This window comes from Myotis lucifugus, unplaced genomic scaffold, assembly GCF_000147115.1.
Source record: "Myotis lucifugus unplaced genomic scaffold, Myoluc2.0 scaffold_31, whole genome shotgun sequence".
NCBI lineage: Eukaryota > Metazoa > Chordata > Mammalia > Chiroptera > Vespertilionidae > Myotis > Myotis lucifugus.
Window position 1 is genome coordinate 5,577,032 of NW_005871079.1, and position 13,658 is coordinate 5,590,689.

Sequence of the window (13,658 nt, forward strand, 5' to 3'; positions counted from 1 at the left end):
CTGAGTGTGTTTCTTATGAATCTGAGGAGTTGTAATCTGGATGGTCCCACTCTGACTGGGTACACTGGCTCTTGGATCTAAGGAGGTGCTAATTAAGCCTCTTCCTGAGGTTACCCAGCAGGAGCTACAAAGAGATATGCAGATTCCCCTTCCTTTTTTGGGGGTTTGGGGGTGCCCAGATGAGGCCCACCTGTGAAGCAATGCAAGCTGCTGTGGGGCCTTGGGCCTTCTTTGGAAGTTCTGGGTCTGTCTGGCCCAGCTGCAATTTGTTAGGTAATTTTCAGGTTGCAAAGGACCCGGGCATTCATATGCAAAAGCCTTTGCAGCAGCCTGGATGGGGCGGGGTCTCGGAATCAACAGGGCGGAGCAAGCAGCTATGGCTGATTCTCAGCCCTGCCCTAAGGGGCCCCGCGTCTCAGTGTCCCGGTAATTGCTGCCGGCACCTCTGAGGGAAAGCCGTCCTCAAGTTCTGAGTTCTGCCCACTGCCAGACCGTCCAGTTTCTCCCCGTATGAGCCCTGGGACCCCAGAGACTTCCCGGAACCGGAGTTCAGAGCATTTGGGAGCTTGTGACTCCCTCCCGATTCAAAAAGACAGCCGCGTCCTCAGGTGCCGCCCCTTTCCCCGCGCCGGGCCTCCATACCTCTGCACTTTACTTTCGTAGCTCCTCTGAGTCTGTGTGCTCTTCTCTTTCCTTCTAGTTGTAGAATTTCCACTCAGCCAGCCTTCCTGTGGTTCTGGATGATGACCGTTCTGTCTTTTAGTTGTATTTTTGAAGTTGTTGTCGGGAGGCAGCAATTTCCGGTGTTTACCTATGCCGCCATCTTGGTTTCTCTCTGCTCATTTTCAAATTAGGTTGTCTTTATTACTGAGTTCTACGTGTTCTTTTTATATTATTTATATAAGTCTCTTATCACATAAAATATTTTCTCTTAATTTTTCCCATTCATTGTTTTCTTTTAATTTTTAATGGTAGTCTTTTAAGCACAAAGTATATCTATTGCTAATATTTATTCTTTTTTCATGCAGATTTGAGACCAGAATAGATTCCTTTCATGTTACTGGCCTACCAGATAATTCAACAAAACCCCGCCTCCTGTCCTCATTGGATAATGCTGCATCACTTTTCCAGATTACATTTGAGACAAATCCATTAGATGAAACTGTTGCTCAAAGGTGTATCATAGAAGCTGAACCTTTAGAAATAATATATGATGCAGTAAGCATTTTTTAAATTTCTAAATTTCTAAATTTTAATATATTTCAATTTGGTTTGATTTTATGCCTAATTTTAATGATACTTACTTTTCCCAGAGAACAGTGAATAGTATAGTGGAATTCTTCAGACCTCCGAAAGAGGTAAATCTAGCACAGCTCACTTCAGCGACTTTGACAAAACTTGAAGAATTTCGTGATAAGACAGCAACAGGTAAAAATGCCAGTATTACATACTGAATCTTGTACTAAACTCTTAGGCATTTAAAGCTGATTTTAGTAATGTATTAAGTTTCTTTCTAGACTAGATACAGTTTAATTGAAACTAATTTTATACTTAAATTTAAACGCAGATATAACAATTATTCCTTACACTCAGGTCAAACCTATTAACTACATTCAAGTTAATTACAAAATTTTGTTGGGATTTTTGAAATTGTGTTTGACAGAAACTGGCCTTTGAATTCTTTTATAAAATCATAGGACTTCATGCAATGGTCTTTTTGGTTTAATTACTGCCCCTTTGCCTTTCAGTTCTCTTGTGATGTTTTCTAGCCTCTACCTGTTCTGAACAAAATTTTTTATTGAAGTATAAGGTTTAACACATTAAATAAACTACATCACTTAAATTTTTCAATCCAGCTATTCAGAATTTTACATATTAGTGTGCTATTGTCATTTTTATTTTCTCAGAGTTTATGTTAAAAATATCTGATCCTCATCATAGTTCTTGTGTGGGTTTGGTTGTTGTTGTCTTTTGTGAACTAAGGTCCCTTTCTTTTTGAATATCAGATGTCCTAAACTTTATAAATTAACATTGCTTATTGATTCAAATTGATGCAATAGCTGCTTACAGAATTTCATCTCATGGGGTCATTATAATTTGATAGTTGATAGTAATTTTAGATTTAACAGCCCATGCTAGATTTGAGACCATAAAATAGATTAGTTTGGTATATAAATCACATGAAAGTGAATGAATTAAATTTATTAGAATAAAACACCTCAAGTTAATGAAATATCTGAGGAATGGAGAACTCTGCTTTGTTGCCTTTTCTGTTTTACATATGGTTTTATTGAGGTGATTTAATTATCCAGGATTTTTTCTCGTCTCAGTAATGTCATAAGTATAAAGAATTATTGTTCAGTATGGTAGATGTAGTTGTATTAAGTTCATGATTTGGAAAGAATTATATAGATTCTAATATAGGGGTTATGAATAAATGTTTCATAATACTTAATTTTTTTAGATATATTATCTCCTGAATATTACCTAAAATGTTTTTTTGGGGGGCTTAAAAACAACATTTATTTGAAGAAACATTTTAATTTTGTACTTAGTTATATTTAATTAGGAGTGTATATATTAACTAACAAATACTTTTACTTGATATTGAAAATAATTTGCTCAAGGTCATTTTAAAATGAATTCTTATTTCACATTATTTTAAGATTGTGCTATCAGTTCATTTAATAACTATTTTTTGAGTAATTTGTGAAAAATATTCATTGTGAAGATTTAATTTCTGCAGGTCTACTGTATATTATTGAAACACAGAAAGTTCTTGATCTCAGAATTAATTTGAAAGCTTCATATGTTATTATCCCACAAGATGGAATTTTCAGCCCTACGTCAAATCTGCTTCTTTTGGATCTTGGTCATTTAAAGGTATATATTAATAATATTTATCTTGGAATATGGTACTTAGGGTATTTCTTTGTTTAAAATATGTTTTGTTTTTTAAGACAGTTTGACTTCGTATATTGGTTTTTAGACTTATGAGAAATCTTTTCTGGTGAATAAAATGATTTCATTTAATTAGGTAGTTTTCCTACATTTCGAAAAGCAAAATGAACTATTGAACTCCACAGGTCAGAGGTGAACCAAAGAATTACAATTATATGTAGAATTTGAGAGTAATGCCTAAGGAGTTGATTTTCTTTTCAATTTAAGTTTATTATTGGATTAATTACAATATAGAGAGTGTGAGGGAGTTCTGGAAGTAATCACATAATCTTCATCCTTCTGAATTTTTGTATGTATATAACTTTAGATACTGATATTTTAATTTCTATTAAATAATCCTAAATTGAGAGATGGTTGCCTTGCATTTACCTAATTTACATAGTTCTATCCACTTATGTATATTTTTCTTCCTTAGTTTTTTTTTTTTTTAAATATGTTTTGATTGATTTTAGGGAGAGGGAAGAAGAGGGATAGAGAGAGAGAAACGTCGATGAGAAACATCGATTGGCTGCCTCCTGCACGCCCCGTACTGGGGATCAATCCTGCAGTCTGGACATGTGTCCTGAGCTGGAATCGAACCTGTGATCTCCTGGTGCATAGGACCATGCTCAACCACTGATCCACACAGGCTGGGCCTTCCTTAGTTTTGAATAGAGAATACTTTTTTTTTTTTTGTATTTCCAGATTTGCACTGTTCAGGGGTGGGAACCTTTTTTTTGCCAAGACCCATTTGTATATTTATAACATAATTTGTGGGCAATACAAAATTATCCACTTAAAAATTATCCTGCTATATTTGGTCAAATAGTCAATTAAGTCACCCCTAATGCCTTGACAGGGCCAGATCATATGATTTCATGGGCCTTATGTGGCTAGCGGGCTGATGTTCCCCACCCCTGGTTTATATAGAACCCCCTGACTATATACGGTTGATTAAGTTGATTAAAATAAAGTAAGATAAAAATTTAGTTCCTTAGTCACATTAGCCACATTCAAGTGTTTAATAGTCACAAGTGTCTAGTAGCTACTGTATTAAACAGCACAGATGGAGAACAATTCAATATTGTAGAAAGTTCTATTGGATAACACTGCTCTATATCATTAAATGTAGAGGAATAGCTGTAACTATTTAAAGACCCAAGAAAGATGGATAATATTAGAATGCTCTTTCTGGCTTTCTAACAAATATGTGCCTTTTCTTGACATTCTCCTTTTTTCTGTTTTATTCTTCAGTTGATAATTATATAGACAACTGCTGAATTTACAGTTATAATATTTATACAGCTAATTATTCATATTTTAATGTGGTTATGGAATTGGTTCAAGGCAGTCTGTTATAGTTGAGAGAGCATAAGGTCAACTGTAAGGATATTAATCTTGTTTTGTGATCTTAGGCAATTTGCTTAATTTTTTGCTTAAAAGTCATTACCTTTCAAAGAGAGATACTGAATTTTGATTGTGTACACATGAGCTATATAAAATCTATATGTATGTATATAGTTTTATTTAAAAACCTATATACATATATATTTGTGTATATACCAGTGTGTGTGTGTGTGTGTGTGTGTGTGTGTGTGTGTGTGTGTGTGTATGTATGTAAGATCTTGATATACTGCTGTGGAGTGATCTCCGAGATACTTATGTGAAAAAAGAAAAGTAGCCCTAACCGGTTTGGCTCAGCGGATAGAGCGTCGGCCTGCGGACTCAAGGGTCCCGGGTTTGATTCCTGTCAAGGGCATGTACCTTGGTTGCGGGCACATCCCCAGTGGGGAGTGTGCAGGAGGCAGCTGATCGATGTTTCTCTCTCATTGATGTTTCTAACTCTCTATCCCTCTCCCTTCCTCTCTTTAAAAAATCAATAAAATATATTTTAGAAAAAAGAAAAGTAGTGTGCATAGTACATCAATAAAGGGGAGATACAAATAAGATACAAATATAACTTGCTTGGGGTCACATAAATGACAGAGTTGGGAATAAAATTCAGCTGTCCTAATATTTAATCCTGGACTTTCAGTTCTTATTATAAAACTATTTAAATACCAGTCATCATGCCAAAGAAATGTTTTATAAGCCTTTTTGTTTTTAATAAAAAGGCTTCATATCAGATTTTAAAATAATTTAGTTGTATTATTCTCCAGAACTAGCTTGGTTCCCTTCTTTTAATATAAAGAGTTAGGAAATATAACAATATATAAAAATTCACTTTATATCTAACCTTCTTCTTACACGTGTCATGGATAAAGATTATTTTTTTGTTTCATTAATTCTCACCCAAGATATTTTTTTCATTCATATTTAGAGAGAGTAGAAGTAAGGGAGAGTGGAGGGAGGAGAGGGGGGAGAGAGAGAGAGAAACATTGATGTGAGAGAGAGTTGACATCCACTGGTTGCCTCCCACAGGTGCTCCAACTGGGGCTGGGATCCAACCTGCAAACCAGGTATGTGCCCTTGATGGGGAAACAAACCTGCTATCCTTCAGTTGGGTGTGCGAACACTCTACCCACTGAGCACACCGGCCTTGGCTAAAGACATTTCTAATAGCCTTATATGTCAGCTTGTGAGTTTATCCTCCCCAGTTAACTTTTTATATTATATTCTGAAAGATAAAAACCTGATCTTTTCATTTTGGAATATTTTGCACCGTCTAAACTTTTAAAATTAACTTCAAGGTGACAAGCAAAAGTCGTTCACAATTACCAGATATGAAACAAGGTGGGGCCAGACTTGAAGAGATAATGCGTAGAGCTTATGATTCCTTTGATATTCACCTTACAAGCATTCAGCTGCTTTACAGCAGAGTTGGTAAGTACACAGTGCATTATGTATTGTTCATTTTGCTGAAGTGATTAATTAGGTGTTTAGACAGTTTCTCTGAAGACCTTCATTCTAAATATGTTGGAGCTTCCATAGTTTTTTAGAAGTATGTAGTCGATAAGAGTAATATCTAAACGGAGTGATTTTACCCCGCAAAAGATACTGTCAGTGTCTGGAGACATTTTTGGTTGTAACACATGGACAGTCGGGGCACCACTAGTATTTAGTGGATGAAGGTCAGGGATGCTAGTAAACATAGAATGTAGAGGAATGTCAACAAAGACTTAATTTGGCCCAAATTCCAGTTGTGCTGATATTGACAAATCCTGATCTAGACCAGTGTTCTCCAATATTTGCATAAGATTAGAAAACATTGACACATTTTTAAAAATATTTGTATTACACAGTGGAATAATCAGAAGAGACTACTCAAGAGTGAATGCAACCAGCCTAGGCATCCCCAGCCATAAATAGCCACTGCAAGATGGAGGAGGATCCCTATCTTAAGCATAACTTACCCCATTCATTCTTTTGTACTAATCAGGAGTCTCTGATCCACCAGACCTAGTCGTCAGAGCCAGAAATTCACTTGTCAGGAGCTACTAAAGAATAGTGAAAGAGCCCTGAGAATTTGAGCCCTCTTTCCACTGTGTTATATTGCTTTTGAATTCCTTGGTGTTAGTAAACATTCAAATAATTCAACAAAGGTGGATTGGTGACTGTTTTTAGAGATCTCTCTGTGTGTATATAGTCACATTTTAATTGAGCTAACTAATGAAAGGAGAAGCAATAGAGAACCCGAAGTAATGGTTATTAAAAATGTTAGTTTATATAGGACTGGGACATTTTTGTTTTATTTGTCTGACTATATTTGCTTTAGGGTAATGAAATTGGTTTTTGTTTTTATCATATTCCAGTTGGTGTCAAAGGAGTATAGTGGGTGGCACGTGTAAATTATTTATAGAAAATTCATAAATTTTTTTCAGTAAATAAATTACTAAATTTTGGTATGTTTGGTACATGTTGGTCACTAGTTTTTGAAGCCCATTAGCTTATACTTATATTTAATATATTGAGATGCTTGTGAAAAAAAATTAAAATACATCATTATTGTCTGAAAAGTATTGGAATTCCTTAGAATGTTTTTGAGAAAAGTATTGGAATTCCTTGGAATGTTTTTGAGAAGCATTAACTATTCTTTAAAAAGTATTTTTTGAGCAAAGGTTTTTGACATTAGGTTACTTTCTGTAATTGTCATATATTCTTTTGATAAATACTGAAATACAGACTCTGAATATCATATTTTTTACCTGTAAATTGAGAAGTGAAGAAATATGTCTTTTATCTCAATATATTTAGAATTCAAAAATTGTCATAAGATCCATTTTATTACCTATCTCCAAGAATCTAATCTTTTGTTCGCTTGGTTTTTCTTGACTGAGGATTTTATCTGACTTACGGAATTATTAGGTTCAAATGAGATCATGTATGTAATGTATTTCACTGCATATCCTTTTGCTGTTTTTTTCAATATATGTACCTATGAGTATATGGAATATGCTTGTGTGTTGCTTATTAGTGGGAAGATTTTGAATGCGTTTTTAACATGACATTTATATCCTGTTTTTTCTTTCACTTACCCATAATATTTTGGGCACTTGAATCCATGACTTTTAAAAAATATGTATATTTTTATTGATTTCAGAGAGAAAGTGAGAGGGAGAGAGAGATAGAAACATCCATGATGAGAGAGAATCACTGATCAACTGCCTCCTGCATGCCCCACACTGGGGATTGAGCCCACAACCTGGGCATGTGCTCTGACCGGGAATCGAACCGTGATCTCCTGGTTCACAGGACAACGCTTAGCCACTGATCCATGCCAGCCGGGGTGGAATCCATGATTTTTATCTAATGTTCTAAGGCTACGCTGTCAGTTACTTAGCATTGCCTTATTGAAAATTTAGGCTTTTAACACTGCATGCAGTGAATGTTGCCAGACCTGCATGTAAATTTCAGCTTTTGTTACTCCCTAGCCTTTTGGCCATAAGCAAGTTATAAATTCCTCTGTGTCTCAGTTTTCTAAAATGAGATGGTTATACATCATTGTGAGAATTAAGTGAAAGTTTAAACATTGCCTAGAACGGTACCAGTTATAAATCTTGAATAAATGGCAGCTTTTGTGAGTTAATACTGAAAAACTGCGATCTTCCCTACTTTAGTCATTATTGCCTTAGAGCAGTGGTTCTCAACCTGTGGTTTGCGACCCCTTTGGCGGTCGAACAACCCTTTCATGGGTGTTGCCTAAGACCATCCTGCATATCAGATATTTACATTATGATTCATAATAGTAGCAACATTACAGTTATGAAGTAGCAACGAAAATAATTTTATGATTGGGTCACAACATGAGGAACTGTATTTAAAGGGCCAGAAGGTTGAGAACCACTGCCTTAGAGCCATGTTGGGTTATTTGGTAAGGTATCTGGCTGGTTACAGTGATTACCAGTGAATGCGCAGTAGATTTGATTAAAACTATGTTGTTGTTTCTTATAAGCATTTTTCCTATTAAAACACAGTCTTGTGAAGCAGCAAAAGTAAAATGTGAAAGGGAAAAGAATTTACCTGCCAATTGTTGTGTGTGTGTACCTGGGCATGTGGTATTAAAGATTATCCTGATGTGGGTGGGAAGGTTTCCCCATATCACGCAGTGTGTGACTATGAAGTATTAAAAATAATTTTAGGTTTAGTGTCTTTCAAATTACACATGTGTTAAATATACTGTTTTCTCTAATTAGGTGATAATTGGAAAGAAGCACGAAAACTCAATGTGTCTACACAGCATGTTTTGGTACCTTTGCACTTCAATGTGGAATTCTCTAAGGCCATGGTTTTCATGGATATAAGGATGCCTAAGTATGTATTGTTTGTTTCATGTGGTAATAGATTTTCTCAGTAATTCTGAAGCTAAGGCAATACCGTATTTCATTGATTCTCAGTCCTCAGGCTGTTGCTCTATCAACTGAGCCAAAACAGCTAAGACCAATATGTTGCCTTTTCTGATTAGCATCTTTCACTTAGTAACATGCATTTAAAGTTCTTCCATGTCTTCTCATGACTTCATAGCTCATTTCTTTTTAGTTCTGAATAATATTCCATTGTCTGATGTACCACAGTTTATCCAGTCACCTACTGACAGACATCTTGGTTGCTTCCAGGTTTTGACAATGCAGTTGGAATATAAAGTTTATGTGGATAAGCTTCATTCATATGAAATTATGAGTAAAGATGTTATAAACATTTGTGTGCTGGTTTTTGTGGGGACATTAAGTTTCAACTCCTTTGGGTATATACCAAGGAGCTCAGTAGCTGGCTCTATGGTTAAATAATGTTTACTTCTGTGAGAAGCCACCAAACTTCTTCCAAAGTGGCTGCACCTTTTTGCATTTCCAACAGCAACGAATGAGAGTTCCTGCTGTTCCACACCATTGCCATTATTTGGTATTGTCAATATTCCAGATTTTGGTCATTCTAATAAGTGCGTTGTGGTATCTCATTGTCTCTTGTAGAGCAGAAGTTTTAATTTTAATGAGGTCCAGTTTATCAATTTTTATTTTTTCATGAATTGTGCCTTTGTATAAAAAGATGTCATGGCCATGTCTGAAGTCAACTAGGTTTTCTTGGATTTATCTTTTGGAGTTCTGTCGTTTTTGTTTTACATTTAGGTCTGTAATCCATTTTGAGTTTTGTGAAGGGTTTAGGTCTGTTATCTAGATTCATTTTTCTTGCATGTAGGAGTCCAGTTATTCCACCACCATTTGTTGAAGTGAATGTCTTTGCTCCATTGTATTGCGTTTGGAGCCTGGTCCAAGATCAGTTGACTGTTTTTTTGGAAGTCTATTCCAGGGCCCTCTATTCTGGCTGAGTGATCTATTTGTTTACTCTTTCACTAGTATCAGTGTCTTATTTACTGTAGCTTTATAGTAAGTCTTGAAGTCAGGGAGTGTTCTTCTCCTTGTTCTTCTCCTCCAATATTATGTTGGCTATTCTGTTCTTTTGCATCTTCATACAAATTTTAGAATTATTTTGTTAATATTCATTAAATAAGTTGCTGGGATTTTGTTCATGATTGCATTGAATCTACAGATCAATTTGGGAAGAACTGACATTTTGACAATATTGAGTCTTCCTACTTATAAAATGGAGTGTCTGTATTTATGTAGTTCTCTGATTTCATTCTTCAGAGTTCTACAGTTTTTCTCTGTAGATCTTGTATATATCTTGTTAAATTTATACCTGAGTATTTCTGTTAGGGGCACTAATATAAATAATATTGTGTTTTTAATTTAAAATTCCACTTTTTTGTTGGTTTATAGGAAAGGGATTGACTATTGTATGTTAAGTTTGTATCTTGCAACCTTACAATAATGGCTATTAGTTCCATGGCTATTAGTTTTTTGTTTTGTTTTATTTAATTTTGCTTTTGTTTTATTATTTGGGTTTTCTACATAGGCCACGTTTCATCATTGAACAACAGTTTTATGTTTTCTTTTCCAATCTATATGGCTTTTATTTCCTTTTCTTGCTTTATTGCATTGGCTAGGTCTTTCAGTACCATCTTGAAAAGGAGTGATGAGGGAGATATCTTTGCTTTATACCTAATCTTAGTTGGAAAACTGAGTTTCTTCACTACTAAGTATAATGTTAACTGATGATTTTTCCAGTTGAGGGAATTCTCCTTTAGTCTAGTTGACTGAGAGTTCTTTTTTTTTTTTTTATGAATGTATGTTGGATTTTGTCACATGTATCTATTTATATGATCATGTAATTTTTCCTTTTCAGTCAGGTCCGATTTTTAAAATTGGTTTTAGATGTATAATCTCTTAGACAAGTTATTTGAACTTGCTATAAAGCCTTAGTTTCCTGATAGGAACTATATACATATGGGAACTTTATAAGAAATAGGGAACAGAAATAAGTTGACTCCCTTTTGGGTTGTGAGACTATTTAGCATAATGCATATCAAGTGCTTTACTTAATGCCTATTATGTAATTAACACTTGATAAATAGTCATTGTTAACTGTCCTTGGCAAATAATAAAGAGATAATAAACATAATAACATTAAAAAATAAGCTTCTGAAAAAAATGAGATTATTTTATCTAATGAGACTGGTCAATAGGTCAAATGTAAATTTTAGTGGAGATTATGGGATAGTTTGTCCATGGACTGTGGATAATTTTTAGTGGTAAAATCACATTTGATTATTTTTGGATAATTTAAGGGAAACAGTCTCATCCTTTTAATCAATTCACTTAAATCAGAATGAAAATTGCTTTATAGTGATTCCTCTCTTTTTGAAATAGATTCAAGATTTTTGGAAAGTTACCACTGATTTCTTTGCGAATCTCAGATAAAAAACTGCAAGGAATTTTGGAATTGATTGAAAGCATTCCAAAACCCACACCTGCAACTGAAGTACATGCCCCTGTCAAGCCATTTCAGGTAATGTTATTTACAAAATTAACAAAAGCAAAAATTAATAAGAATTCACAAATAGTATTTTAACAACCCCAGAAATTTAGGGTAAAAACAACTCAATTCATTATGAATAGACCTTTAAAAATTACTACATTTTAAAAGAGCAAATGATGAAGTAAAAAATGCATATCATAAAGAAAAGTGATGTCTACCTATCTTCACTTTTCCAGCCTCTAATTTTTCTCCTCAGTGATAACACTATTAACCATTGCATCTCTAGTTTTCTTAAAATGTTTATGGCATATGCTAGTACACACACATACAAACATATGCACCTGTGTGTATGTGCACATACAAGTATATATATTGTGTTCTTAAAATTTACGTAAGTGGGAGCATACTTACTGTTCTGAATCTGTATTCTTTAATCATAATTATCTATGTTACACACCTTAAAGATATTTTCGTGTTAGCACAGATCTACCTTATTCTTTTTTATGGTGATATACAGGATGGGGCAAAAGTAGATTTACAGTTGTGAGCACAGAGTTTATTTTGGTATTTTCCATATGAACCTACTTTTCCCCAGCCTGTAGTATTGAATTATGTGAGTATACTATCCTTTAACTAACATAATCCGTTTTGATGGGCATTCGTATTGTTATGAATGTTCATAGTTATAAAAAAATGGTTTTGAACTTCCTTATTCATATATTTGGGTATATTTTTAATTATTATATAAATTCCTAGAAGTAGAATTGTTGAGTAAAAAACTATAAATTTTATAATTTAATGAACTTTGCCAAATTTCTTTTCTAATTTGAGTACTAATTTATAGTCCCACCAATAGTAAATAGTAAATATTTATCCATTCTCATTAATCTTGACTATTAACAAATGTTAAATTCTATTAAATGAAAAAATGTTATCTTGTGGTTTTGATTCGAATTTCTTTATAAATAATATGGAACCTATTTTCATAAGTGTATTGGGTATATGCATTTCTAATTTTGAAAACAGCTGTTTATGTCTTTTGTTGAGTTACGGTTTGCTAGCTAAGGAAATTAGCACTTTTAAAAAAAATTTGTTATTTTTTAAAATCTGATACATTTATTTTTGCCATGCCAAATTTTTTATATTTTATGTAGTCAAAGTTACTAGATTTTTCCTTAATGATTTCTGGGTTTTATATTATATGCTTTACCTCTCCTTACAAATGAATTTCAAAAAGAAAATATCTATTCCCCTTTTTCTCTTTTTAACATTCTGATAATTTTAGGTTTAACATTTTACTTTTAAAATAATTTCAAACTTATAGAAATCTTGTAAAAATAGTGTAAAGAAGTTTTTTTCTCAAACCATTTGAGAGTAAGTTACTGATATGTTGTACCATTACACTAAACACTTTAGTGTGTTGCTATATTTTTTCATAGTCTGTTGCTGAGCTTATTTATTTTTTAAGAGCAGAGGTTTTAAATTTGATGAAACTTAATTTATACTATATATATATATATATATATATATATATATATATATATATATTTAATGGACGAAGCTTTTTATCTCATCTGAAACCTTTGCCTAACATGTGGTCAAAAAGTCCTTTAATTGTCATTCTATTACTTTTTGTCCTTCATGGTTTCTGACAAGAAATCTGTTAATTTAACGATACCTAGTATAAGGAGACTGGCTTCTTCTCTCTTTGAGTGTCATTTAACTGATTATGTTTTGGTATGGGTCTATTTGAGTGTATGTTACTTTGATTTTAGTAAACTTGTATTTTTTTAGATTCATGTATTTTATCACATTTGGCTGTTATTTTTTGACTATTATTTTTGAAGACTTTTCTTCTGTCCCATTTCTGTTCTGCTGGGATTTTCATATTGCATATATTTACTCCATGGTGTCCCACAGGTCTCATAGGCTTTGTTCACTTTTCTTTATTCCTTCTTGTCAATTTTGATTGACCTGTCTTAATTTTCTGATTCTTTCTTCTGCTAGCTCAAATATCTTATTGAAATTCTCGAATGCATTTTTTTAGTTATTGTACTTTTCACATCTAGAATTTTTGTTTCATTTCTTTTTATAATTCCTATCTTCTTATTGATATTTTCTACTTATTGTGACCTCACTATTTTATTTTTCTTTAGTTCTTCACAGTTCTTTCTAGCTGAGAGTATTTAAGACAGTTTAAAGTTTTTGCAGTTAAGTCCAATACCTGTAATTTCTCTTACACTGTTTTCTGCCTTTTTTTTTTTTTTTACTGTGCATGGGTCATACTTTCTTATTTCTTTGCATGCATTATTGTATGGTAACCTGACAAAGGAATTAGGAGAAAAGAAAGCTCAGCTTAATGCCTCCTTAACACAGATGTAAAAATCCTTAACAAATAGTACAACCAA

The 13,658-nt window shown here is 33.5% G+C and overlaps 1 protein-coding gene across 1 annotated transcript in view; it reads left to right on the top strand.

The window, feature by feature from the left end:
• The window catches only part of VPS13A (vacuolar protein sorting 13 homolog A), a 189,847-nt gene that overhangs the window by 55,140 nt on the left and 121,049 nt on the right, over window positions 1-13,658 (top strand). The window contains 6 exon segments of the mRNA XM_006086823.3: window positions 1,029-1,218; window positions 1,314-1,428; window positions 2,747-2,883; window positions 5,631-5,763; window positions 8,574-8,691; window positions 11,142-11,280. Of these exon segments, the coding sequence (XP_006086885.1) occupies window positions 1,029-1,218; window positions 1,314-1,428; window positions 2,747-2,883; window positions 5,631-5,763; window positions 8,574-8,691; window positions 11,142-11,280 (832 nt within the window).